The sequence below is a fragment of the Tiliqua scincoides genome, chromosome 1 (genome assembly GCF_035046505.1).
Source record: "Tiliqua scincoides isolate rTilSci1 chromosome 1, rTilSci1.hap2, whole genome shotgun sequence".
Taxonomy (NCBI): Eukaryota; Metazoa; Chordata; class Lepidosauria; order Squamata; family Scincidae; genus Tiliqua; species Tiliqua scincoides.
Genome location: NC_089821.1, coordinates 244740154 through 244767784, shown reverse-complemented (window position 1 = coordinate 244767784; position 27631 = coordinate 244740154). Strand labels below are relative to the sequence as shown.

The following is a 27631-nucleotide window of genomic DNA, read 5'->3' as shown; positions in this document are numbered from 1 at the left end:
ATGCTGGGGCACTACATGGCCCATACAGCCATGGCAGACACTGGCAAGAGACTGCCTTCCCGAATGAAAAAGGAAAGCACATGAACAAAACTTGAAATGTGGCTTCACAGTAATTAGAAATTTGAAAGAGCAAAACAACAACGGTCAAGAGGACGAAAGTCAGGGTACTTCTGTATCTATATCAAATATAACATTGTATCCCCAATGTTGTAATTAATGTCCCCTAATTACAATCTAAATCAGTGGTTCCTAAAGTTTTTAGCACTGGGACCCAATTATTTTAAACGACATCAGAACCCACCTAGGTTTACCAGACTTTTAAAAAAGGAGATTTAGGAAGAAAAAATATTTTATTTATCATAATAACCAGAAAAAGGTTATCATAATAACCTCAAACATTTATTTCCCTATATTTACACAAGCTTGCAGACTGTAGGAACCGAGCTCTTTGCAGGGTAATTAGCAGCTACAGTATTTGATTTTTAATAGCCTTAGGGCCTGAGGCAATTAGTTACCAGATCTTTCCATCACCTTTAGGTGTCCCACCAAAAATCAGGTCCTGACCCACAGTTTGGGAACCAATGATCTAAATATAAGCACAGTGAACATGTAAAGGAAGACATATTTGTTCAATCATAGCTACCTAAAACCAATTCTCTCTTCTTACACTCTCTTGCATTTTCTAGACTAGTTATTTCAGCTAACAGGTTCCCTTCCATAAACATCTTGCCAATTTAAGGATATTTAAACCTAAGATGACATTAAGACTTTCTTCTAGGTTAACTTTTGCTTTGGAAATCTTCATCTGTTGAAGTGTAACCCAAAAATAAGAACTTTTTTCTGTGGATGCTTATGTAGAACGTAAAAGTACATGTAAGCCTAAAGAACTTCTAAAAGCAGATAACAATGCTGAAGCAGAATGCAAGAGTGGTAGTGAGTGAGTTTGGAAAGGGAATAAAGCTGTACTTAGCTCCAAAAATGGAAGAGAAATCAAATGAAGGCAGTAGATTTTTCTCCACATCACTCCATTTTAGGAGTACAATTATTTTATTAGCAAGACTGTTTATTAACTGTATTGTACAACTTTAAAGTGAACATTTAAAGCAAAATATTCTGACATTTGCTTGGACAAGTATCTGTTAGACTGCAGCTTCCTGATCGCAGTTTCAGAAACACAGTCTTACAGCTTTCCTCACTATGCAAACATCTGAAGAAATCTTTTTGTTCCTATAGGAAATTTTTATTTAGCAGGTGGACACATCACATTTAACAGTTTGATCCTATTCTTCATTAAGGAGACATTAAACAGATTGGATTGCACTTCAGCAATCCCCCTAGCAGCTGGGAAAAGTAGCTCACTGCACTCACATGACAGATCTGAAACAGTTCAGCACCTGCAAAACAGGTTCATACATGCAGCTGTATCCACCCATCTGCATGATGCAAAAGCAAAACTAGACATAGAAGGGAGAGATTAAAAAAACTGATCACTCTCCTAATATCTTATCCACTATTCCAGGACTACGATTGCTATCTGCACTGAAAACACAATTGGCAACATCTCCACTATAGTATGCAGAGTCCTCAGACTGTGGTAGACAATTGGCAGATGCGTTTCAATGTCAGTAAGTATAAAGTCATGCACATGGGGGCAAAAAATCAAAACTTCACATATAGACTAATGGGTTCTGAGCTGTCTGTGACAGATCAGGAGAAAGATCTTGGGGGGGTGGGGACAGCTCAATGAAAGTGTCGATCCAATTGCAGCGGCAGTGAAGAAGGCCAACTCTATGCTTGGGATCATTAGGAAAGGTATTGAGAACAAAATGGCTAATATTGTAATGCCGTTGTACAAGTCGATAGTAAAGCCACACCTGGAGTATTGCGTCCAGTTCTGGTCACCACATCTCAAAAAGGACATAGTGGAAATGGAAAAGGTGCAAAAGAGAGCGACTAAGATGATTACTGGGCTGGGGCACCTTCCTTATGAGGAAAGGCTACAGCATTTGGACCTCTTCAGCCTAGAAAAGAGATGTCTGAGGGGGGACATGATTGAGACATACAAAATTATGCATGGGAAGGATAAAGTGGATAGAGAGATGCTCATTACCCTCTCGCATAACACCAGAACCAGGAGACATCCACTAAAATTGAGTGTTGGGAGAGTCAGGACAGACAAAAGAAAATATTTCTTTACTCAGCGTGTGGTTGGTTTGTGGAACTCCTTGCCACAGGAGGTGGTGACGGCATCTGGCCTAGATGCCTTTAAAAGGGGATTGGACAAACTTCTGGAGGAAAAATCCATTACCGGTTACAAGCCATGATGTGTATGTGCAACCTCCTGATTTTAGAAATGGGCTATGTCAAAATGCCAGATGCAAGGGAGGGTACCGGGATGTAGATCTCTTGTTATCTGGTGTGCTCCTTGAGGCATCTGGTGGGCCGCTGTGAGATAGAGGAAGCTGGACCAGATGGGCCTATGGCCTGATCCAGAGGGGCTGTTCTTATGTTCTCCTTTGCTCTTTGTCTATTCCCCATCCATATAACCAGATGAATAGTATGAGGCCACATCACTCTGGTCCCATGTGCATGATACTGGGAGCATATGACAACAAGAGTAAAATTTATTTGAAAAATTTATACATCACACCACCCTTGAAAATGGGACTCCCAGCCCAGCTTAAATGTTCATTAAAATATAAGATATAAAGTAAAAAGGTAAAACACAGAACCAGCACACATACCCACAATAATAAAAAGCATAAAATGCGGAACAACAACAAGGTGCTATTCCAAATCACCTTGAAGAACACCTAAACAGCACAGGGGCCACAGAAATTACCAACTACAGGGGCCAACTACAAAAAGTAGCTTTACTGAGAATAGCTTCCATCTTGTGATGATATTAGCAAAACAGGATAAAAGTCAGGCATCCCAGGTCCTTGGGAAGGACTCAATGTCTGAATAAAACAAACCAGTCAATAACACCTTTCTAACTGTGTGATGATGATGATGATGATGATGATGATGATGATGATGATGATGATGGAGAAAGTCAAGATCTTGTGGGATTGTCAAATACAAACTAATGATGTTTTGACACATAGTTGTTGGCATCCTTCAGTCTCAGAAGACTATGGTATCGCGCTCTGAATGGTGGTTCTGGAACAGAGTGTCCTCTCCAGTGCGCGAAGCCTGGGTAAAGTAGATATGGATGATAGACTGTTTCCCATGCAGCTAATCCCCCCTCTCCATGTTGCTGAAATGGTCCAATGGAAGGGCAGAGGCCAATACGGTTGGTTCCAGTGGCGTTGCAGGAGTTGCCAGAACATGACTGTGTTCAGCCATGAACTGCCTCAGGGACTTCAGCACATAATACACTAGATATTTCTTTGCAGCAGTGGTTATCCCAGTTGTGACTGGTACACTGGGTACAGTCCCAAAAATGCTTGAACTGAATGTAAAATCTGAACACTGACAAAATTACTATTGATCAAATTCAAAAAGCTACCCTGCACACATTATTCGAAAATTATTATTCAGCACACATTATTCGAAAATACATTATGATGTCCTAGGCCTCTGGGTGGGGCCCAACTAGTAATTAATGCCACGTCCAGCTAAAGAACGGGCATCTGTGATAATAGTTGCATCTAAAAAAATCAAATATACCAGTATCTAAATCAAAAGCAAGGAGGGAAGATGATCAAAGAGAAAAGACTTTATCCCCTGTTGGAAGGCTGCCAGGAAGACGGGTATAGTTCTCAATTTGACCGGGGGGGGGGTCAGATAACATTGGTGCCACTACATAGAAGGTCTTACCCCTTGTCACTGTCAACCTGATTTCAGTCATGTAAAAATAAACGATGGAGGAAAAGAATAGTGCCCTCACCAGGAGAAAGGTGGAGTAAAAATTAGGTAAAAAAATAAAATAAAATAGTATAAAGACAGAAAGTACAAATGAAATAATTTGCACACACAAACCAATAGTCAAACAGTTCCCTGGGTACAGGTGACTACCAACTGTAGCTGAAACCCAAGTTGGAACAAGAAAGTCGCACATAGAAAAGCATATGAGAAGTCTACTATAAACACAGCATGGAAGGAGGGATGAATTAGGCGCTGACAACTATGTAGCTATGATATAGTTACATAACAACTGGTGCTTTTGCATGGAGTTGCTAGTGGCTCTGGTCAGTGAGCCAGCAGCTACAGAAGTGGATTGCCACTGTTCATTTATTAGACTTTCAAAGTTGTTATTGGGCTGTTGAGTGTTATTGAGCTGCTATTGACTAGCTTGCACTGCTATTGAGGTGCACTGTTATGGAGGTGCTATTGACTAGCTTGCACTGATGCAAGTAGTGGCCATTGTGATAACAGTATTGGATTAGGTTTTCAAAGGAGAATCCATGGAGTAACAAAAGCCCACAACTTTGTCTCCTTGAGGTTGATGAAAGTAAGTGCCAAGAGGAAGTCAGTGTAACTTCCCCTACATGTCATTTTAAGAAAAAGAAGGCTGCTTAAGTACTGCCACCGATTGCTTGACTCTAACAGCATTACTCACATAAAGATGGAACTGGCAGGGCTGTATGACTTTCCCACCATAGCCATTTACAGTAATCATCATCTCGGCCTTGGTCAATTAAAAGTCAAAGTGGCTTTATACTAACCCCAACTTCCTACATAAACAATGTAGGAAATCAAATTTAACATTATGAGAACAGGAATACTGTATATGAGGTATTGCACTTACTGTTCAATTCGGGGAGAGAGATACAACTTGGGAAAAACTTGAGTAGCTTCTGTATCCTCAAAACTGACTGAAAGAAGAGCAACATCTTCCCCAGGGTCTTCATTTGCATCCTAGAAACATTATACACAAAAAGACGACAAGTTCAGGTTTGCAGCAGTCAATAATGGGAGAGTGACTAATGCCTGTTCAGGAGGCCTGCAGTCTGCAAGTATGACCCTTTTAAAAATGTCTACAGGCAACTTGCTGAGCACTGAGGGTCACCCTGAAAAACATAACATTAGCAGCAAGTAATTTGCATATTTTAACTACATGTGGTTGACATAAATTACATGTCATTGCCATGACCATGGCAGATGTCAAGTTCCTGCTAGTGGGCATGTCACAATATTCTTATGCAGAAATTACTGCACTCAAAACAGCAGTCAGTTCTTTAAAAAATCTTGACATTTTTCCAGCCAAAGGAATTAGGGTTGATTTTTACTTCTTGTATGCAATCCTGCAACATTTTTGCCACCACATTTTCAAGCTCCTGTTTACCACAATGGAGGCTAGATTGCCTTCATTTAAAAACCAGCCAACCAACTCAAGTTGTCTAGCTTTAGCCTAATTCAGCGTTTCTCAATGTTTGTCACTGTAAAATTTTGCACAGTCCTCCTAACGGAAATACCACTGGAAGTAACCGGCGAAAATGTTATCACCAGTTCCCTTCCAGATTGGGAGGCCAGATGAGATGCAACAAACACCAGTAAGAGGCTCAGGGTGAATAGGTGGGCTTTTTTAGTGCTCGAAAAGTGCATGCTGGACCTCTGCCTACCAAGCTGAGCCTCCTATCACTGCTTGTCACATTTTGTTGCTGGTGTCACTGCCAGCGGCAGGCACCTGAGGGTCCCATGTGTACCACTGGACACCATCTCAAGTACCACCAGTGAGTACTACTGGTTGAGAAACACTGGTGTAAAAGGTCACATGCAGTAGCACAGAGCAGGGTTTCTCAAACTATGGGTCATGACCCATTTAGTGGGTCATAATCTGATTATGAGTGGGTCATGAAGCTGCAACTTTACATATAGGCTAATGGGTTCTGAGCTGTCTGTGACAGATCAGGAGAGAGATCTTGGGGTGGTGGTGGACAGGTCGCCGCCCTGTGCAACCCTCTGCAGGGCTCCCCAACCTTCAGAAAACAAAAGTGGAGTGATCACGCCCCACCTCCAGTTTGCAATTGCAAACTGGAAGTGGGGCACATTCGCTCCACTTTCAATTTCTAAAGCTCAGGAAGTCTTGCGGAGGGTCACGCAGGGCTCCCCACACACCCAAGAGACTGCTGAGGAGACTGGTAAGTACATGCCAGCCCCTGAGCCCCCCGTAGCGATGCTGGGGATCGCGTTGCTGCCTTTCCCCTGCCCCTTAAGGGGGAAGAGCCCAGGGCCCTCAGACTGGGCATTGCAACATCCCAGTTTGAGAACCACTGGGGTAGGGGATAAGAAAGCAGAGTTTGGAACTGTACTCCAGGCAGCTAGTGTATCACTGTATTAACCATCTAATGGTATGTATAATAACATTTCTTCAAATATTTGAACTACTATATTCTGTTCTTACAGCAGAATACCTGCCTTTGAAGGGGATGAATATAAACACGGTCCATTTTGGCAATGCATATTAAGATTAAGTTGTTTTTTTAAAACAATGTGTCTCAGGTGCTTACAAGACAATTTGTGAGTTGCCTCTGATTTAGGTCTTGATCTTATCTTATAGCAATGAAGAAGCTCATGTCCATAAAGCAATTTTTCACTGTATTTCTGTGCTCAAGATTCTAACTGTCCATTTTGACAAGTTAGTGATATATCATCCAGTACTCATACGTAAAGGGCATCAAACTTTTGAATTTTGATTTTAGAACTGTTCTGTAAGATAACAAATCTTTGCCACAGAATACAACTCTTTATTTAGAACTCTTATCTGGCAACTTGCTACATCAGACCATCATCTAGCATCCTGTTTCCAAAAGCTAGCCAGATGCTCCCTGGAAACCCACAAAACAGGCCATGACGCAATAGCCCTCTCTCACTCCTTTGTCCATTTGGAGGTTCCATTTAACTGTAATCTTATGAGCACATGAAGGAAGATCTGCCTTATACTGAATCAACAGAGGTCCACCTTATCTAGTATCATCAACTAACTAGCAGCAGCTCTCAGGAACCTCACACAGAGATCTTTCCCAGACATGCCACTAGAAATGCTGGCAACTGAACCTAAGACGTTCTGCATGCAAAGCATGTGCTCCACCACTAAGCTATTTATGTTCTGGTATGTCCTGTCACATGAAACAGCCATACTGTTGACACAGATGTGGTTGGCTAAGCAACATTCCGCTATACATAAGGAGAGTGCCACGACTGGTTATGAGAACTTAGCTTTGGGTACTAGCCTACAAAGCATTATGCTTTATGCCAGTAGCCAACTGCAAATTAATGGCATGCTGTGCATATCAATCAGTCAGGAGTTGGTTACATCTATAAAATCCAGGAACAGCTCTTGCACAGGCTGCATGTTGTTACATACAAAAATAGGATAGGATTGAATAGACCCCTGATTTTCCTCTCTCTTGGACTTCTCTTATCACCTCTAAGCTTATATAATGCTTCAAGCATCCCAAAGGGTCTGCTGAGTTATCCGTATGCAGTAATCATTGTTTTGTTCTTACTACCAACCTTGCCCTTCTTCCACAACTGAAAACAAGGAACTTGACTATACTGAACTATAAAACCTATCTGATTTCTAGAGTGGGGAATCCAGGTGCCCCCAGTACCCAATCCCCAAGAAGAAACCTGGCCCATACCCATAGCTTGTCAAAAGAGGGATCACACAACAGCCTTTGTGTATTTGCCCAGGTTCAACATTGGGAACATCTGATGCTTCACGGGTTCATTCATCTTGCTAACTACCAAGAATCTGGAATCGCTGGAGTAAGCAGAGATGGGAAAGTACCCAGAGAAGCCACATCAGGTTTTATTTGCCACTTGCATTTTAACACCCTGCACAGCCAATTTTGTTATCCTTCCATCTCATTTTTTCCTTCATGTGTTGTACCACCCATGCCTTTTTATCCTTGCATTTTCCGCTTCCCTTGTTTTGATATAATTTACAGATTTTTCAAATAAAATTTTTGTATTCCTACTGATTTCACTGCTTGGTCTCAATTCAATCAGGATGGAGCTCACTGCACTGTCCTGGACTTCCTTTATTTCACTACTGTTTGTTTAAAGGACCCCCCCTCCCTCCCCAGGGCTTTGGGGTACTCTGCCATCCTGGAAAGGAGTTTATCCCAAGATGGCCTCCTTCTGCCTGGGTTTTCCCAGTTTAGGTAACAGCAGTTCCACTATTTCCCAGGATTTCATTTGAAGGGTGGAAAGGTTTCAAGGGGTGGTGCCCTGTGTCCACACTTCCCACTGTGCCCTGCTAACTACCACAGCAACTCACAAAGGTTTGAAATACATCACAGGCAGGTGGCAAAACCTTTTTGAGGCAGGTTTTTGAGTTTGGACACCTAGCTCTTCTTAATTTCATTTCCACTTTGTCTCTCTCTAGTTTGTAGTGGAAGAATGAAGTCATGCGAGCTAGACCCATGCAGTAACAGTGGCGGGATGTGTTCATTCCCACTTGCAGGGGAAGGAGGTACCTATTCAGTTCCCAGTTTAAAAGCTTTTTTAAAGTTAGCTCTCTTCTACATTGACTAGGCTTCTCATTAATTTCTTTTATGTTGTAGGTTTATGTATCACTGCCTGAATGACCATGACCAGTTACTTCTCTTGTTTTACTTTGGAATACAGAAATGCTTTGTTTAACTCAGCTATGCAGTGAATGAGTTTGCTTTTTCCACTGCTCTGCTAACAACTTATAGATAAGTATTCCTTGCCCCAGGGGAACAGACCTGTCTCTTTTTCCTTTTTTAATTCATAGAACAAAACGTTTGGATTCAGAGACAATGATCCCTACTTGAACAGACTTTTGATTATGTTCTTGTGCTTCATCAGCAGGTTTTCTTGCTGTTGCAAAGCACTTCAACAAACAGCATGTAGGTATTTTAGGGAATATCATTAATTTGTGGATCATAATTTAAAGCTCATAAATTTCAAGGCGACGAGAAATATCAGACGCCGTGTTGCTGTAGGCAGTAATTTTCCATGAAACTCAGAGTCTGTGGCTAAACTAGTTGAGCAAGTTGGTCTCAAATATTGGGGTTCCCTCCTCCAAATCAGAACAAGTCCTTGGGACGGGGGGGGGGGGGAATCATGAAGTTACTAACAACGAAAAGTACTTAAATGCAGGGAACATACAGAGCTTTTAATCACAGAAGCTTCTTTCCCTTGCTGTTTTCTTCCCTGAGTGCTATAGTGCTGTTTTCCTTCCCTGAGTACTCCTATCTTTAAAGAGGGAAAGAGAGGGGACCCGGGAAACTATAGGCCGATCAGCCTAACATCTATACCAGGTAAGATGGTGGAATGCCTCATCAAAGATAGAATCTCAAAACACATAGACGAACAGGCCTTGCTGAGGGAGAATCAGCTTGGCTTCTGTAAGGGTAAGTCTTGCCTCATGAACCTTATAGAATTCTTTGAAAAGGTCAACAGGCATGTGGATGCGGGAGAACCCGTAGACATTATATATCTGGACTTTCAGAAGGCGTTCGACACGGTCCCTCACCAAAGGCTACTGAATAACCTCAACAGTCAGGAAATTAGAGGACAGGTCCTCTCATGGATTGAGACCTGGTTGAAGACCAGGAAACAGAGAGTGAGTGTCAATAGGCAATTTTCACAATGGAGAGAGGTGAAAAGCGGTGTGTCCCAAGGATCTGTCCTGGGACCGGTGCTCTTCAACCTCTTCATAAATGACGTGGAGACAGGGGTGAGCAGCGAGGTGGCTAAGTTTGCAGATGACACCAAACTTTTCCGAGTGGTAAAGACCAGAAGTGATTGTGAGGAGCTCCAGAAGGATCTCTCCAGACTGGCAGAATGGGCAGCAAAATGGCAGATGCGCTTCAGTGTCAGTAAGTATCATGCACATTGGGGCAAAAAATCAAAACTTTACATATAGGCTGATGGGTTCTGAGCTGTCTGTGACAGATCAGGAGAGAGATCTTGGGATGGTGGTGGACAGCACGATGAAAGTGTCGACCCAATGTGCGGCGGCAATAAAGAAGGTCAATTCTATGCTTGGGATCATTAGAAAAGGTATTGAAAACAAAACAGCGAATATTATAATGCCGTTGTACAAATCTATGGTAAGGCCACACTTGGAGTACTGTGTCCAGTTCTGGTCACCACATCTCAAAAAGGACATATTGGAAATGGAAAAGGTGCAAAAGAGAGCAACTAAGATGATTACTGGGCTGGGGCACCTTCCTTATGAGGAAAGGCTATGGCGTTTGGGCCTCTTCAGCCTAGAAAAGAGGCGCCTGAGGGGGGACATGATTGGGACATACAAAATTATGCATGGGATGGACAGAGTGAATAGAGAGATGCTCTTTACACTCTCACATAAGAACCAGGGGACATCCACTAAAATTGAGTGGGAGAGTCAGGACAGACAAAAGAAAATATTTCTTTACTCAGCGTGTGGTTGGTCTGTGGAACTCCTTGCCACAGGATGTGGTGACGGCATCTGGCCTGGATGCCTTTAAAAGGGGATTGGACAAGTTTCTAGAGGAAAAATCCATTACAGGTTACAAGCCATGATGTCTATGTACATCCTCCTGATTTTAGAAATGGGCTCTGTCAGAATGCCAGATGCAAGGGAGGGCACCAGGATGAGGTCTCTTATCTGGTGTGCTCCCTGGGGCATTTGGTGGGCCACTGTGAGATACAAGAAGCTGGACTAGATGGGCCTATGACCTGATCCAGTGGGGCTGTTCTTATGTGCTGGGTTTTAAAGACAGAGTCTGACCAGCCCAATTCTATTCCCTGTTTGGGACTGAGGTTTTCTGCCACTCTGCAGCTTTTGCGGTTAGTTACCAGAGATTCACAGATACATAAAATATATGTGGCTGTATGGTAGGATTCTGCGCACTTGCCTGCTGAAGAGATGGCTGCCAGTATGGTGGGAGGCAGAAGAGACCAGAATTAAGAACAAACTTGGGAAACATTGAGCTACATTGCCAAAAAATAAATCTTGCTTCAGATACTTTATCAGGTGGGCTGGTAAGAGAAGTTGAAATATACTGCTTATACTCCACTGTGAACAGCCACTGTAGTCCAGTTACACAAATGTCGAGGTAGTTTAACTATGGTTTTTGAGGGCCAGAACAATTGTGCAGAAACCCACATGGAAATCAGCATTCCCCACTAAGTTAGTTATTTCTGAATGCAAAACCCACATGGATTTCCTTATCCATGAGTTTTTTCCCCCCACAGAATAAGCCAAGTACTTTTTCACTTCTTAACCCATGAGTTTAGAATCTTCTACAGGTGTTTTGAACATACAGTTGCACTCATGTGAGTTGCCCAATATTCCTGAATTTTGAGACCTCAGAGGAGGCAATAAAGCATCCTAGATTGTCTCTCAGGGCAGCCTTCCTTTGCCAGAACTTGTTTTCTCTGTGCTTTTGACTTTACAAGGCAGCTGTCTCCTCCCCTTTGCTTGTGGAAAGTGGGAGAGAAAGGTGTGAAAGCAGCCTTTGCTTGATTTTTTACTCTATGAATTGAATCTAGTTGGCATCTTGGGAGAGAAATCCCCACCCCTTTCTCTCAGAATAGCTAAGAGCAAGTGAGAGGAGTATTGAGACAAAGTAGTCCCTTTGGGGCTGAACAGCATTCTCTGACAAATTCCACTGTTCTGGTCTCTGTTGAAAACACTTATTTCCTCTTATTCCCAGAGTCACAATCCTACAGTTATGTTTTACTCCTCCTCTTACCAAGTAGCTGCCAACTCTTGCTACTTTTTACACACTTTTAAAATCTACTTTTTATTCTCTATCTATACCAAATATTAAAAGAAAATAACCTCAGCCATGATTGCACCATTTCTGCATCAAGTTGAAGCTCGTAAGACTTACTTGCACTTCTCTTCACTCACAATTACATTTCATCCCTTCTAAGCCCTACCATTTCTTTCAGGTTAATCAATTTCCCCACTCACTGTTTCCCATCTCTAGATGTTCTACCTTGCTAGTCCTTAACAGCCTAGTATATTCATCATTTGTTCTTCAAACACATCAAGAAGGCCCATTTTCTAGCCAGTAGCGTTGCTGGGGGGTGCACTGGGTGAAATGCACAGGGGGTGACACCAGCACTACTAAAAAATTTTAAAATCTTGGTACTTTCTAATAATACCATCATGTTATAAATCATTCACTGCATCATTTCATGCAGAACACAGTGAAAAACTGTGTTGAAATATCTCTATTCTATCAAAAGTTATAGCCAAAAAGCCAGTGGGGCTGGGCAATGGTGCATCACCATACCCACCAGCTGGAGCATTGCCCCACCTACTGCATGAGAGGAAGTCCATCATGGCTGCGATGTGCTGGCCTTCTGTACCAGGTGACGCAGACTCTAGTTACACCACTGTTTCTAGCAAGACTTTCCAAAGCCACCTTAAGCTTCACCTTATTAACAAAAGAACCTTCCCTCATTTATTCTACCAGTTTATTGACTTTGAGTCTCAGTGCTCATCTAATGTAAATAGTCAGCCTTCTGGATGGGGCTTGGGTCACTTCTATGTTGTCCCAGAATCTGGCAGTTAAATAAAAATGACCCACTTTGAAAGATAATTATGAAAAACATTACAAAGCTTTTTCTACTTCTGCTGAGTTCAATGGAAACTGACCAAAAAAAAAAAAAAAAAAAAAGATGTGAAATTCAGAATCATGATAAATTTGGAGTCTTTCTTTTCTTACAGCAAAGAATTCTCCCACAGTAACAGGTTTTCAATATCACAATATGCTATTGTTGAAAGCTGCATCCTCTCCCCTGCCTGCTCTCTTCATTGAAAGCCCCTTAAAATGTACATTCAAGAGAGGTTAAACAAGGATACTAGATACATTAATATTAATGCACAAATGCTCAAAAAGACTTCCCCATACCCCCTTACTTTTGATGATAGTCTGGCCGTTTCAAGCAAGAGAGAGATGGGAAGTGAGACAGGAGCACAGCTAGATGATTATAATGATATATGAGCTGTTGTAAGAAGAAAGTGCAAAAAGTCACTGTTGTAAGTGGTTTAAAAAATTCAGAATTTGGATAGGGAAAATAACTGCTTGGAAAAGCATTACATTCATAATAAAGCTCTTAATGCTTGCATCATTTTACTACTTCTCTTTTGATATTGCTGTATTTGTGAGGCTGAGGGCATGTATAATATAGTGGAGTGGCAAAGATGTTCATTTGCTGATTCACCTAGAGGGGGGAAGCCCCTGATACACCTCCACACTTGACAGCTGGTTGAATAAACAAGAAGTGGAGAGATGCTTCCAGTGCAGCTGCCAGCCTGGCCCATTGTGAACCTTGTTTCTCAGCCTTCTTGAGGCACTAAGGCGAGGGGTGGGGACATGATGGGTCCCCCATCAAGCAGCATGGCCCACCAGGGTCAAGCAGCATGGCCCAGAACAATGGTGTGCGGGGGCAGGGAGTAGCCCTAAAGGCAGCAGTTTCCTCCCACTTCATTCCCCAGAAGGGATATGGTAGCCGGGCAACCGCCCCCTTCATAGGGGAAGCAAGAAAGTCGGGGCAAGCATGGGAGGAGGAGCAGGAAGGGTTAGAGAGATCATGGGCTCTACTAGATTCAAAGCCACAAACAGTTTGGTCATGCTGGAGGAAGGATAGAGGGCTGAAAGACTATTCTGAGGATGAGGTAGAAAAGGAAATCCTGAGACCTAAGGAAAGGATGTCCCATGAGGTGGACGAGGAGGCTGAGTGCTCTAACCCCTTCCCTACCCTGAGCTCTGAGACCCAGTGGGCCTTACTATGTTCAAGAGCAACAAGTGCTAAGGGAACCAAACGCAGCCCAAAGCCCAAACCCTGGTGGGCTCTCCTTGAGGACTCCAGTGGTGTCCAATGGATGAACTTAAATATAAAATGATTTGAACATATTTTTATTCTGAATGAAACTAGCTTCCGTATACAAATTTGTCTCAATTTGTGTTACCTTCTTCAGCACTATTTACTAATGTGCTGATTCTTATTCATCTAGTGATGTAAAATTCAGGATTCTTTTCAGAATTTACATTTTATTTGACCAGTTAAGCCACTGAACAATAGACTATCCTTTAAAAAAAGAAAAGGATTCCTGGCAACCATTAATACTTAAATTTGTTCAAAGCACAAAGGCATTGTTTTCCTGCATCCTACTAACTACAGTAACTGAAAACTGGGAACTTACTGGAACTGAGGATTTATTATGAGTCAGAGTGTTAATAGCCAGTCCAACCAAAACATCTGGTCTGTACCGTTACAACTGCTATAATTCATTTCCTCTTGTGTTTGGAGAACAACCAAGTTGTATATTAAAGCTCTTGTTCCTTAAAAACATAGAATCTGAAAAACCAGGTATAAATTCAGGAAGGGACATTATTGTTTTCAAGCCTTTCCAAAAGGAGAATTTTTATGCCCCCCCCCAACCTCATAATTATTGCAACGTGAGGGGGCATTCAAAATTCCTGGTTTGGCAGTTGTGCACTAAAACATAGTATTACACTAATCAGGCTTTGTGAGTCAAGAATGAGGACACCACCGTTTTCCTCCATTATTTCTCTCACTATGGAACGTTTAGAGCCACACATTCATGAACAGCACTGGAGATGGCTTCCTTATTCTGAAGATAGGAGGAGCCAAATACATTGGTTTGCATCCCAAAGAGTCAACCCCTTCCTCCAGCACAAGGAAACTTTAAGGAAAAATCCATAATTCGCGCAAAGAGACAGGGAAAGAACAATTTTAGTGTAACTGAACCAGATTTCCGTCCATTTCCTTTTTCAGTGATCTTCCTAATTGCTGTTAGAGTCTTACATTCTTCCAGCATTATATTATAAAGTAACCTTATTTTATTACTTAAGGAACAATGAGTTGAAAATATCAAGAAAGAAGAGTTCTAAGGGCATCCCTATTAATATTGACACCTCTCCTACTTCACTTTTAAACAGTAGTAGACAAGTGGGATTACAACAAAAAGTCCTTTAGCAGGGGTGGTTCTGATAAAGACTCTAGTCAGCCTGAATAAGCAGCCTTGTAGAGCTTATCTGGAAATGGGTGGAGGGGGAAAGGACACTTTTCCATTTTTCCCTCCTCAAACATTTGTTTGCACAAACATAGTTTGTGCAAACATAGTTTGTGCAAACTCCTCAAACATAGTTGCACAACGCTATAAAGTTCCAAACAATCACTCAGTAACTGTTTGCTGGTGCCTCCCTTGTGTCTTTTTTTAGCTTGTGTTTTGGACAGGGAATCATCTTATTTCTTCTTTGTTAGGCAGCCTGTGCTGAGAGCTTTTGGTTGAAAGATAGTATATAAATAATATTCTAAATAATTAAACAGTAACAAAAATGACAACAACATATATCATTAAACAACAATGAATGCCTTCAGGTCTGGTTGCCAATCTCAAACCTAACTATTTTATTGCTATATAGCAGCAGGGTAGGGAAAGGTCTAGGGAGTGAAATGAGAAAGAGTCGAAAATTGGCATATAAATATTTTATTATCATTATTATTCTTTTTCTTCCTCCTGAAAGTAAGCAATATTGCACAGGAAAGTGAGGCTTTTAACCTCACAATATGCACCTGCTTGACCCTAATCCCTCCTTGCCTGGATACTATAGTATAAATTGCTACAAGTTTGAACACATCAGTTTCTTTCTCCACTGCATCAGTTCCCCCCCCCCCCAAATGATACATTCAGCATTCAGTCTGTTTCAGAAGCTATGATCATTGATCCTTGTCAAGCCTCTCTTCATTTAATAGTGCAATCCTAGTCATCCTTGCTTGGAATTTCCACCATTCTAAATGGGGCTTTCTCCCTAGGAAGAGAGAGCTCAAGAGAGAGTTTAAAAGTTTTTCTTTGGGGCAATTGTTTATTCTGACATATATGTATGCTTTTTAAAGATGAACTGGGCTTCACCATCTTCACAGAGAATAACCAACTGCCTAAGCAAGGAGGAGAAGAGGGAACCAGTTAGCAAGGCAGGAATCATCATTACCACCATTGCCTTTTGTGCCTTTCAAAGCTGAATTGTTTTAAATTTGAATGTGAGAAGCCTTGTGGAGTTCTGAGAAGGTGGAAAGGCAGCATACATATGCTTGGGCAAATAAAATGACAAAACATATACAGGGAAGGCCTGGTTAACCATAGATCCTGTATCCGCAGTTTCATGTATCTGCGGTTCTGCAGTTGCAAGGGCTCCAGCACCCCCCCCCCCGTGCAAATTCTGGAGGCTCTTCTGAGCCCCGCAGAGGCCATGTACATCCATCTGCAGCCTCTGCAGGTCTCAGATAAGCCATTTAGGCAAAAATAAATAAAACTTTTTTTCTCCAGAAGCGACATTTTTATGCCATTAAAAGCATTTTATGCCATTAAGAGCCAGGAAAGCCCAAAGGCGCAGGAGGAGTGTGGGGCAGGGAGTTCTGCGTATCCACTGTTTCAGGTACCTGCGGAATGGAATCCCTGCAGATACCAGGGCACTCCTGTATACACACTTCTACATATTTAGTGACTAACTCGCTCCCCCCTTCCCAACAAGCAGAAACTGCCCCCTTACTTTTGGGTGGCCTCATTTAGCTCCTAAGTTTGAAAAGTATAGGACTGGTCAAACTAGCTACTAGAGGTAATGTATAGCAACACATTACAAACATATTGTATTGTGTGCTCAAATCTGAGCATACAGTACAATACCTTACTAACTTTTCTAAGTATAGTAGCCTCCCCTATACCCACATACTCTATTTCCAGTTTCAGTTACCCATGGCAAACAAATCCTAGCCGTCGCACTCATGAGTCATCCATCTTCGTTCCATTGTCCCCATTTGCAGCCTTCCTGTCACTATCTCCTGTTCTGTCTGGGTCCTCTCACTGTTCATCTTTGTTTGCAGCCCCCTAGCCCACTTCCTGTCCATCTTTGCACATGAATATGGCACTGTATTATGCAACAATGTGTGAATGACATATTGGTCTTCTAGAAAACCCAGTAGCTTAAGAAACAGACCTCAAAATCAGTTCTGGAAATATTCTTCACTGCTTTCCATAAAATATTACCCTACCTGAAGGGTTACAGGAAAAAATAAAAAAGAAAATATAGTAAAATCACATTTTGGGGGAGAGGGGAGAGAGAAGGGAACTTTTCCACTTCAAATATTCATCTTAACTGAAGTTTCACCAAATAGGCTTATCTAAGAGTAAGCCCCATTGCTTCCAGAAGTGCTAGAAATGTCTTCTGATCTCAGTGTGAGCCACATAGGGTGCCCTTCGTATATGCCAAGTTTTGCGCTTTTATCAGCAAAGTGCACAATTCTCACTTTTTTCCCCTGCTGCTACATGACAAGTGAAAGCAGAATGAGAACCAGAAGCACACTAATTTTTCTCAGCAGCTGATGCCTTTATTGCTTCTTTTCAAGAGATGGATATGTGCTTTTTTTATAAAAAAAAAAAAAAAAGGGAACAGTGCAAGAAGCTTATATCTGGATGACAAAGCAACTGTGTGCAAAGGCCATTTGGATTAAAAGCATCATTCTCTCTCACACATAGAGGAGCAGAAGCCCAAGCAAAATAAGACTAAAAGTTTCCTTATTCTGCATCTTTTTATGACCATCTGCCATTTCTCTCCTGCAAAGCCAAGTGCTCTTTCTTCTTCCCAGTTCACTGAAAATCTAGGTTGCATCATGTTAAGGTTATCATTAAAACAAGGGTTAGCACTGAAGTTCCTCTCTATTGTACATGACATTTTTTGGGGGGGAAAAATAGAGTTAGTTCCACTGTAGCTACTTTATTCAATGAGAGAAATTTTCCTGCAGAGACACTCTGGATACTCCTGGAGGCTGGAGGAGACAGGCTCATGTTAATCACTAGAACTTCAGGAGAGAAGTCAGAAACAGGAATGGCATCTGTCCAAACAAAAGGTCTGGGAGATCACTATCATGGGGAGCAGCAGTCCCTCCTTGCCCAAAGGAAACTGTTAACTTGCCCCTAGAGAATAGGTGAGTAGTTATTTGCAAGGCTGAATTCTAATACTACCTCAACACTGTTAAGATCCATAATCTTGAATACCTGTGTTGCAATTTCAACCTGCACATTTATTAAAATTGTCACTCCAGCCAGTTGTGTAACATCAATAAGGCAAAAATACTTAGAAACTGAGACAGGTCTGTCTAGCAGGGAGAGGGGGAAGCATAAACAAAAACATAAGCATGTGTATGCATAGTCTCTAATGTGCCAGGCAGAAATCTGCTGAATTGAGACCTTACATTATGTGGGAACAAAGGATCATTCAAATCAACTGAACTTATTTATTGGCAAATTTTATTCAGGACAAAGGCTGCACAGGAAGTGACAATTAGGACATGCAAATATGGTACGGCCCAATAGTAGGTAAAATTCTTGTACAATATATTAAACATTCATTGGTTGGGGGCTACTTTCAAGTGTCTAAGTTTTCAGAAAGATTTAAGGCCAAGGAAATCTTCCCTCCACCATCATGGAGGAAAAATCAACTATGGGAAAAATATAAGAGCATCTACAATCTGAATACTGTGAAAATACTTTCCCTATTGGTTTCAATTTTGGGAATCTTGATGGCTGAAGAGCAGAATATACATGCAAGTATGTGCTGCTTACTGATGCTTCAATCAGCAGTGGACCACAAACAACAGAGGACACAAGCCAGTACTGGCTGTGGCACTGCAAAGGCCTATTGAAGCGCTAACCAGACACTGAGGAACAAGCACATTTACATTTACTGTACTTACAAGGAACTAAATGCAGTAACCTTAAAAAAATTTTCACTTACAAAATGTTAAATAACTGGCAATACAGGCACGCGTCACTTAACAACCGTTCACTTAATGATAGGCCGCATATACGATGGTGGTCAAAGCACAACAAAGAGGCTCTTAATGAGGCAGTCAGGTCTCCTGTAGCCTGCAGCAGAGTGTCTGTTTACACAACAAGGAGGCTCTTAATGCAAAGGAGAGGCAATCTCCAGTAGCCTGTGCAGCCAACGACCTAATTGCCTAACAACAGGGATTGGAGAACATACCCCCCATCGTTAAGTGGTGCACACCTGTATATGCCTGAGAGGACTTATCTCCTTCTGCCATCAGAAGGGTCAAGACTAAGAAAGAAAAAGCTCAGAAGGTCTGGTGAAAAAAGTAAGGGAAAGAGAGAGAGAGAGATAGTGAGATAGGAGGGGCTGGCACTTGAGACTCTGCACCTCTATGTTCCACATGTGATTGGGAAGCACTGGGCTATATCGTATAGCCTAGGTGTGTAGTAGGCAATACCATTATAAGTATAGCCACACAAATATGTTCACTCAACCATGAATCACCTAATGGACAGGGTTTGGAGAACATATCCCTATCATTAGCGATGCAATCCTCCCCGCACCACAAAGTAAATTTAACTTTTTAAAAAAGGAAAAGCATTTGATGTAGTGCTACACAGGGTAATGTGTGTTATGTCAGGATTGTATTGTGGTTTGAGAATTTGACTTAGATTGGGAAGATCCCAGTTCAAATCCCCACTCAACTGCGAAGATTCTTGGGTGACCTTGGGCCATTCACTATCTCTCAGCCTCACCTACCTCACAGGGCTGTTGTGAGGTCAAAAGGAAGGGAGGAACTATGTATACCACCCTGAGATCTTTGAAGGAAAGGTGGTATAAAAATGTGAAAAAATAAATAATTAACACAGTTTGCTTTTTTAAAAAAATATCAGTTTTTCTTTTAAGATAGCCTCCAAAGCAGGACCTCTCTCTTTTTTTAAACCTCCAGATAGCATCCAGAAGTAGGAATTGTATAAACAAACATTAAAAGTTCAAAACTAATACAGAACTTTGAAAAAGAAGACTGAATCCCTCAGCATAAGTTGGGGCTCTCAAGAAACAAAATCACCATCATCATCATCTCTGGGCTGATTCTAGCTTTATGCTAACACATCAAGAGATGCCCATGCTGAGCCCCTGCTTCTATGACCCAGGGAGTCTGCATGACTCATTACACTAATTATCTCTTTGACTACATAGAAATGAAAACACTTGGAATGTGCTACATCCGTATCTCCAAGGAGATACATGTGTCATGAAAAATGTTTAAAATAGTACTACTCAGATGTAACTTTGCTATGACAAAAGATTAAACCAAGATAACTTTCCATTTGCTGCCCATAAAATATATTCTTCATATTCTTCCTACCCAAATATGTTCAAACCATTCCTGAACAACACTGGAAAAGCTCTTGCTGAGTTTGTGGAAAATGTTCATTTGTATGCATTTTGGTGGGTTTTCTATCCACAGGGGTTTGAAAACCAAAATTATTTTTGGCTTTTTAATAGTTTTCTTGAGGCGGGGGGAGGAATCGTTATAAAGCTGTAAACAACAATCAATAAAAAGACAACAGGTCTGTTTTCCAAATTAAGTGGTTAACTTTAAAACATATGAGAGAGACTTCTGTCTTACATATTCCAATAGCCTTGCAATAGTGGAGAACCTAAAAGTTGCATGTCTTAAAGTAAAAGACTAATAAAAACTTTTTAGTCTTGTTTCCTGGTAAAGATCATTCTGAGAAATATGATTTTACTTAGGACAAAAGGCATACTCTATGTTCTATGTACTATTACGAGTCATCTAGGGCACCAGTGAATGAGGAAATATAGCAATTATTTCAAAAAGGAATATGCCACTAGAGGTAAGCAAGAAAGCGCACTTGATTCATTCCACAAGCTATGAACAAGAAAAATATTTCAAACTCTTCTTGCTGTTCCCTTGAAATCAAGTAATTAGCCATTAGCCCAAAATACAGAATGCTGCCACAGTACTTGATGTTATTATACATAATACTAATTAAGGGAAGCTGACGTAATACATTGTAGCATTCTGCTTTGGGATAGGGATCTTGTTTGTTTTTTATATGCTGCAACAGTGGCAACACCTCAGCTCCAGGGAATCCTGGATGAAGTGGATTATTTGGACCCCTTTCAATTATGATTCGGGACAGAGGTGGCTTTGGTCACCCCGTTGGATGGACCTCTCAGTGGCTTTTGTCATCAGTGAGCATAGTTGTCTGCGGTGGGGCTTTAGGGCACAGCTTTGCAGTAAATGTGCCTGTTCGGCACCCTGGCCCCTCTAGTGTGGGGTGCCACACATTTTGTCCCCCATTCTCTTCAACATTTACATGAAATCACTGTAGGGAGGGGAAGTCATCCAGGGATTTGGAATAGGGTATCCAATATGTTGATGACGACACCCAGCCCTCTCCCTCTTACCTTACCTTCTAACTCCAAGGAAGTTGTTGAAATCCTGGAGAACTGTCTGGAGGCAGTTGAGGGCCAATAAATTGAAATTAGATCTGGACAAGAGGTCCAGAAGTCCATGACACAGGTACTGAGATCTTCAAGTTCTGAATGGGGTTGCACTTCCTCTGCAAGAATGAGTGCGAAGCTTGGGAGTGCTCTGGGACTCACAGCTACACATCTGGATAGCCAGGAGGTGGCTGTGGCCATGAATGTATTTGCCCAGATTTGGCTGATGCGCCAACTACGACCATACTTGAGTCATCTGGACCTAATCATGGTGGTTCATGTCTTAGTGACATCACAACTGGTTTATTGTAATGCACTCTACATGGGGCTGCCCTTGAAGACAATCCTGAAGTTGCAACTTGTGCAGAATGTGGCAGCCCATGTTTGATTCAACAGTTCAATTCTAATAAATGGTTGCTTCTGTGGCTACACTGACAGCTCATTTGGTTCAGGGCCCAATTATGCTGGTATTTACCTTTAAGCCTTTCATAGTTTGGGACTAGGTTACCTGAGGGACAGCATTTTCCTATACATTCCAGCCTACCCTCTTAGATTATCTGCAGTGAGTAAGGGTGTGAAAGGGTCCAAAACTGGTTACAAACTGGATATGAGAAAAAAGAATGTGTTTCCAAGTTGGAGAGACAGAAATAGATTTGGGTTTTGGGATGGGGAGGACAACTTGGAGGGGAGAGGTTTGCCCATCAGTAGGTGTTATATTTTTGAGAGTAATTTTGCATGCATGGAAGATAATTTTGTCATTTTGTTAAGGCACATGCAAATGAACAAATGCTTCAGGGCTATGAATGAACTAGTGCAGGGGAGAAAAAGCATCACATAGGAAGATGTGGATAAAACTGAGAAGCAGACAACCTGGGACAACTTGAAACTATGTGTCCATCATGACACCTGACTTTTTGAGGCCCCCCCCCAGGTGTCCTGATCTTTAAAAGCTACCAAGTGAAAATGATTTAAATGAAAGGGTGCAGAGGTTACTCCAGTCCAGTCCTCCTGTAGTCACAGAATGCCAGGCCTTTGTCTAGAACTCCACCTTTTCCCAGAAGCAAACACCAGAATCCAGCCTCTCTCTAAGTAGTCAGACAACAACTCAGTCTATCCTGCATACTACCTTCTCTACCAGTACTTATGGGGTAAACTCACACTTTACGTGGACAATGCTTCTTGCTCAGATTGTTGTTAATTACCTGACACCACCTCTCAACTTGAGGAATGCAAAAGTCGTATCTTTGAGATCTCTCCTCCTCCATCTGTGATGCTGATCAAGTCAGCCAAGCTTCCACAACTTGAATCAGGATTATACTGTAGAGCCTTGGCCAGATGTAGCAAGCGGATCAATTCCTGCTAAGTCTGTGTGACAGCATCAACCCAAAAATGGTTATGACGGAAGACAGCTGATGCTAGTCTGTTGAGATACTGTTTTGTCCTACTGCAGAATTCTACCACCTTTGTATCTTGTGCTAAAGATACAGGACAGATTGGAGATTCTATTGTCACATTTCCAACTCTGATGCCCAACAGACTTCCTGAGTGAGCTAGCAACAGTTATTTTGGACCTGGCACTGCTAACCCATAATAACCCAATTGTGTTGGAGAATTTCAACACTCATACAATGTCTCTTTATCTCGGCCAGTTTAGGACTTCACAGTTACTACAGTAATCACAGAATGATCTTTGATTTGTACCATCTTAGTTGAGATTATCAATTTTAGGGCTGGAAAATCCTAATGCAGCACAGATTAGGTATAATCCATTAGGAAGTTATTCTGTGCAAGCTCCTCTGAAATGAGTTTTTCCCCAGTTATGCCCTTTATTCCCATTTTACATGAACTTGAGAAGGGTAAGATATAAATCTAAAAAAACATTTTCCTGCATTAAAAATGGTATACTTGAACAATAGATGTCCCCTGCATGAAAGCAATTCAGAAGAATCTTTAAAAGGACCACAGATTACATCAAACCATAATTTAAAAAACAGCAGTTTAAGTTACTGTAGCCAATAGCATACTGTCAAAGAGTTTAAAAGCCCAAGCTGACTGGTGCCTAGCTGAAGGACATTCTATGCCTATCAGCAGTCTCAATGGGTGAACACCCTGCTCAGACTCTTTCAATTGCCATCCATTAACTAAGTTGTACTCCCTGCATAGCATGAGCATCTCATGATTGATGTAATTAAGTTTGACTCCTAGCATCTTTCCTGACCCTTTTATCATTGTTCAGTTGTCCTTTATACTGTTTTCCAGTTTCTTTGATTTATCATGTGTGTTTGTTTTTTTCTTTTGGGGGGGGGGGGTTGTTATGTTGCTTTGTTTTATATATACAAAACCCAGCAGCAGTGCATGAGTTGTCAGGTTTATCCACATGGGTATCTGCATTTATAACACGCAATGCAAAGTATTATTGAAGCATCTAAGTTTCCATATCATGGAGGTAATACTGTACTAATGATTTACATGACTGTCAAATTGTCCATGTTTAGCCACTGATACTCCTAGTATATTTCAACTGCATGACAAGCCTTCTATTCCAAGTTCGGTATTTCTGAATACATTACAGTATTATTTTTTACTAAGGGGTGACACTGTACCGGAGCTATGCCACTGAGCCGTTCAAGACATAAAGAAAAGATGAAAGCTTGCCCGAGGAGCCTCCAGCTTTAACGTGAGAAGATTAGACTTGGCAATATACTAGCGAATCTAGAGAACACTGTAACATAGGGCTTGATCTTGTGAAGTAACAAAATATAAGTCTTTCAAAGTAATACAGTACTTAAACTCCACATCCAAGTGCAGGAATCAGATATTTTTCTGTATCTGTTCCATTCATTTTGTTTAATTTAAAATATTTTTAGGCTGCCTTTTGGTCCCACAAAAGGACCAACTGAAACAAAGGAGCTGTTACTGCCCAGTTAAAAGCAGGCAGTGTACAGGCCAGACAAGCCTCCTTGGACAAAGGATTCCATAAATTGGGGGATCACCACTATCCTGTGTCTCCACCAACTTACACAGGTTAGTGGTAGGATGCAAAGATTGCCTTCGATGATGAACACAGTGTGTGGGCATATTGATGTGGGAGGACACAGTCCTTCATGTACCCGGTTCCCAAGCCATGGAGGGTTTAATAATAACCAGCATCTTGAATTGTTCCTGGAAATACACTGGGAGCCTGTACAGCTCACAGACCACAGGAGGAACATGCTCCAACCAGCAGATGCCTGAAAGCACCATGGCAGCTGCATTCTGTGCCAGCTGCAACTTCACATTATAATGCTATGCTCTTCGATGGGCTTATGATTGCCAGCAACAGGACCACATGTATGAGTATGGTTAGTAGATAAACCAATCAGCAATGAGAATTCAAATGTTTGGGGAAGAATCTCATCCAACCGTAGCTTTTGTACAATCTTGGCTGTGTGTATGGAGGGAAACATATAACCAATGCCTTCCAATTATAAAAAAATATAAACATTTTTGGGTTCAAATTACAATATTTTCACATGCTACAACAGGGTTTCCAGAATGGATTAATACAGTAAAGTGGGGCTGTACTGTAGGATTGTAAGACCTGATTTTCTGCACTTAGGACTTTTAGGGAGTGATCAGTCTCTTGGTTGTGTACCTAGCATGCTATGGAAAAGGAGATCATGTTCTCATAAGTAACCTCAGGATGATGCAACACAGCAATAGCAAGCTCTACGCCAAACCAGCTGTACTCAAGCCTTGTATATTATGTTTTATTTAAAACAAATACCCTACCCTTCCCCTCTGATAATGGGCTGCCCAATGCTTAGTCACTGAAAAGAGCCGAACATTCCTGCTGAGAATGATGCGCCCTAAACCTCTTTACCTTTCTACTGAGTTTGCAATTAACATGCTAACAACAAGTTACAAACATAGCTAGCTGGAGCAGATGCAGCTACACCTTTACAGTGCCTAATCCCTACAAGCAGCTCCATTGGCATAGCTGCTGGTGGTGGTGCACTAAGTTTTGCAGGGAGCCTCCCTGCAGTATGAAAGCAGCTCCTCCCCTCCCCTTTGGAGCCATGTGGGTGGGGGGGGGGAATGGAGGCAAATGGCTCCCAAGTGGAGAGGTAGGAGCCGCTTGCACACTGCAGGGAGGCTCCCTGCAAAACTTAGTGTGCCACCCCCCTTTAGCTATGCCAGTGAGCAGGTCACAGATTAGCCTGTTGCACAGAAGGTACAATCCAATTACACCAGCAGGAGTTTAAAGTTTTAGAAAGGGATGCAGAACTGAAGTTAGGGTAATTGTTCTGTTCACCCAATGCCTGCCTAGTCATGTGGGTTTGCTGGCATTGCCCTAGGATATGGGCCGCTCGAAAAACATGCAGCAAATTGTCTTAATAGTTCCTCGGCTTGGGCCCTGTTTGGCAAAGTCATAACAGACAAATGGAGAAACAAAAAGCCAGCTTAAAACAATTAAGTTTGATTGTTCAATTCTCATGATGCTATCACCTTGGAGTTCTCTCATTATTTCAAAAATACTTTTGTAAATTACACATGGTTTTGACTGGAAATTAAGATTATACTTGTACTTTATGAAAAACAATGCCTAGACTGTAAAACTTCACAGTTCTTGGCCAAAGTCTCATGCTCACTTAAGCCAAATGGAATCCAGAACTCAGGCTGCTACAAGAGTGCTTACAGTACTTTCTGCAGGTGTTTGAGATGGAGGTTATTCTAGAGCAGGGCTGTCAAACATAAGGCCCATGGGGCAAATGATCTGGCCTCCATTATAATTGGGCCCCCTCATGTCTTAAAAATATCAACAAGATTTGCACATTTCCTCTTCTGTCATTTGCAGCTAATCAGTTTCTAAGAAAAAACAAAGTGCTTACTACTGGCCATCATCTGCTTCACCCATTTTTGCCTGCTTCACAGGCGTACACATTTGATCCTGTTGTGTATATGCAATGTAGGGCAGAAATGGCTTAATGATGTCACTTTCTGCTTAATGATGTCATTTCCAGCCCTCAGCAGGCACCATGAATGCTAACGTTGGCCCTCTGTATGAAACATCCCTGTTCTAGAATATCTACATTAAAGAAGGTCTGACTTCAGTTACCAGTACAATAGGAAATGGAAACTGCTAGTCATAAAACTCTTCCAGCAGATTAGGAATTTGCTAGGTGTTTACTCCTAAGTGTTTATGTCCAAGAAAAGTCCTTGGAGGCATAGTTTGAAAGATAATAGATGGATATCTCCTCTCAAAGCTCCTACAATACTTAATATAATTCTGTAATTTTGCTTGCTATAGAAAGGGTTATAGAATTTTTTCAAAGGTTATAACCATGGGCATTTTAATGAGAGAAAATATCCACTGAACAGAACTGAGAGAACACCGAGTAATGGTGGTTTTTTCATTTTCTAATCTCTTCCATGAGACTGGGTAAGTCTGTGCTTTCTCACAATAAAATGTACCATTTTCACATCATAAATTATTTGTCGGCGGCTGCTTTTGGTTAGCATCCCCCTGCATCTGTCCCCATGGAAAAGGCGATCACAGTGCTGTGGCACACTCAAAACAAAACATTCAGAGTTTCTGCTTACATCTGGGCACGAACACAAAAGTGCAGTAGAGAAAAATGGCCCAGGAATATCGTGTCCCTTGGAATAGTATTACAAAAATGTATTTTTTTTAATCTGGGGGGGGGGGCTTTTTCCACATCATACTTTGAATTCTGCAGGATCTTTGCATCTTCCAAAGATACACAGAAAATGATAGTGTTTAAACTGGTTAAATAACAGTCCTTTCCCTTTAAATATTTCAAGCAATTTGTATATCCCACCTTTTAACAAACAAACAGATGAACTGTTCAGAAGTCACTCTTAGTTATCTTGTTATTCACCTTCACTGTAAACATATGGCTTCCACTGTTCATAGGTTAGCATAGTTACTATTAGCCAGAAAGTGGCATGAACTGTATACAAATTGCAGCAAGGGCTGGTTACAAGGATATTATTCCCCTGCATTCTGTTTGAAAGGAAATATTTTTCCTCCAGTAAAAAAATTTTTAAACTCCTTTCCCAGTCATACAAAACAGGAAGACATAATATACGGCCTTTTATGGTTAGAAAAATCAAACCAAGGCTTGCAATGTTCTTAGACAAGTGATGCTCCATATTATTACCCCAACACTTTTTTATTTTTTAACTTAACACTCTTTGAAGAGGAAGATGATGCCTTATATGCCCCAGGCCCAATACATTTATTAGCAAAACAGATCTTGTCAGAAATGCTTACAAGAAGAAGGTCATTGATTAATCAGGCAGAGGGTCTGCTACGAGAAAGAAGTTAATGCATTTGCCCATGCTCCTGAGAGCCAACGACACACCACTAAATGGAA

At 41.5% G+C, this 27631-nt stretch overlaps 1 protein-coding gene across 1 annotated transcript in view; it reads right to left on the bottom strand.

Annotated features, from left to right (window-relative positions):
- The window catches only part of BABAM2 (BRISC and BRCA1 A complex member 2), a 185016-nt gene that overhangs the window by 110256 nt on the left and 47129 nt on the right, over positions 1-27631 (bottom strand). Inside the window, exon 7 of the mRNA XM_066611634.1 lies at positions 4754-4863. Within this exon, the coding sequence (XP_066467731.1) occupies positions 4754-4863 (110 nt within the window). The remainder of the gene's footprint in view (positions 1-4753; positions 4864-27631) is intronic.